The 2,165-nt window shown below is 46.4% G+C and overlaps 1 protein-coding gene across 1 annotated transcript; it reads right to left on the bottom strand.

Moving 5' to 3' along the window:
• Positions 1-757: 757 nt before the first annotated feature.
• LOC123351941 (chemokine-like receptor 1) lies at positions 758-1,624 on the bottom strand. Its single transcript, XM_044991635.1, has one exon. The coding sequence runs from the start codon at positions 1,622-1,624 to the stop codon at positions 758-760; it is 867 nt and encodes a 288-aa protein (XP_044847570.1).
• Positions 1,625-2,165: the final 541 nt, after the last annotated feature.

The following is a 2,165-nucleotide window of genomic DNA, read 5'->3' as shown; positions in this document are numbered from 1 at the left end:
ACAAACACAGGAAAGAAAGCTCCACTGGGAGCAAAGATGACAGAGAAGATGATGAGAAGACCACAGATGATGAGAAGAATAATGACTCAAGGACGTAGAAAAGGACAGATCATAAAAAACAAAATTCCCCAAAATAACCTAAAAACAAGCAAAACCAAGAATCCATATATTTTGTTAAAATGACAGATTCACACATTCCAAGGCTGGAAGGGACCATTGTGATCATCCCATCTGACCTCCCGGGTCACATGGGCCAGAGAACTGCCCCCAAAACAATTCCTAGAGCAGAGCTTATAGAAAAATTTCCCAGCTTCATTTAAAATTGCAAAGTGATGGAGCATCCACACGACCCTTGGGAAATTGCTCCAATGGTCAGTTATTCTGACCATTAAAAATTTACACCTCATTTCCAGTCTGAATTTGTCTAGGTTCAACTTCTGTTTACTGGATTGTGTTAGACCTTCCTATGCTAGACTGAAGAGCTCGTTATTAAATATTTGTTCCCCACATAGGTACTTACAGACTATGATCAAGTCACCTCTACACCTTCTCTTTGTTAAGCTAAATAGACTGAGCTCCATGATTCTCTCACTGTAACGCAGTTTTCTAATCCAGTAATCATTCCTGTGGCTCTTCTATGAATAAGGCCAAAAAATTCACTTGCTAAAAAAGACAATTCTGGGATCAAGAGGAAGTTACAGGTCCCAAAGAACAGAATTCTTTCTCCATACAAATATCAACAATTCCATCCATTTCCCTATGCAGCCGGCTCTGGCCCTGAGTTGTTGGAGGTTTGGGAGTTGCGTGCACGTTGCCGGTACCTCTGAAACTCTTCCTCCATGGTGAGGTAGAAGATGGGGTTGAGGCAGCTGCTGAAATATGTCAGGACACAAGAAAAAGTGCTTCCTATGTTCAGAAGAGTCTGAGGATACATAGCTGAGATCTGCAGGAAGAGGAAGACGTGATACGGCAGCCAGCAGAGGAAAAAGGTCGGGATCAAACCAAGAAGGATCTTGAGTGGCTTGGTGGAGTGGATGAGCCGGTTCCTTCTCAGCTTGGCAGCTAGAACGATGTAGGATGTTGGGATCAAGATCAAGGCTAATGGGATCAGAAACCCGAACAGGAACTGGATCGCAATAGCGGCCTTCACCCTCCTTTCATCTGGATCGAAATTCATGCTGGTGCTGGCAGGTGAGAGCGGGAATTCCCAGAGATCACCATACCGCGAGCTGAAAGCAGCAGACAGGACCCATATGCTTATAACCATCCTGAAAGCCAGAAGGGGCGTGCGGTGGTTCTGGGCCCACTCAGGGAGCGCCACGAGGATGCAGCGATCGACACTGAGGGTGGTGAGGAGGAAGGCGCTGGAGAACATGTGGAAGGAGGTGATGGTGCTGCTCAGTATATTGGCCCAATCTAAGTCCAGGATGAAGAAGGAGGTGAATCTGAGAGGCAGGAAGACGATGAAGATGAAATCGGTCATGGCCCAGCTCCAGATATACACAGTGCTGGCCGTATTCTTCACACGGCAGCCGGCTAAGAAGAGGACGTAGCCATTCAACGGCACCCCGGCAAGGAAGGCTACACCACTCAGCACCAGGAAGAGAATTCGGAGGAACGCCATTCTTGGAAGAATTGTAGTCACAATATCACCTCCTTTGCGTCCGGGCTCGGAGGGGTCAGCGCAGATGTTGTGCTGAGCAAACGATAGAAGAACGATGAAACAGGCACCAGAAGGAGACAAGGACAGTTTGGTTTCTACTAAATAAAATGTTTAAAAAACACACCCCTTTGCTTCTTGCTGAAAAGTTGGATTTCTAGGCAAGGAAAGGTGGCCAAGATACAAAGACAGAGATATGAGAGACACCCCCCCAGAGCCTCACTAAAATTCCCAAATAATCTTCTTGCTATTAGTTTCCCAAAGGAGCTGGTTTTCCCATCTTGGTTTTAAAAAAGGCCAGTAACAGGTCAAAAGATTTTTTTTTAAATTGCAAGAGTCTCTTTTAGTGGATAGAAAGGGAGTCCGGACTCCTGGGTTCCATCCCAGACTCTGTCACTAAACTGTTTGGGTAGCCAGGACAAGTCACATCATGGCCCCGTGCCTCAGTTTCCCCACCAAATGTTTGTCTGTTTAGAGTGTGAGCTCGCTGTGGCCAGGCCTTGTG

This window comes from Mauremys mutica, chromosome 17 (genome assembly GCF_020497125.1).
Source record: "Mauremys mutica isolate MM-2020 ecotype Southern chromosome 17, ASM2049712v1, whole genome shotgun sequence".
Lineage (NCBI taxonomy): Eukaryota > Metazoa > Chordata > Testudines > Geoemydidae > Mauremys > Mauremys mutica.
The sequence above is the reverse complement of the archived record's forward strand: the minus strand, read 5'-3'. Positions and strand labels throughout refer to the sequence as shown.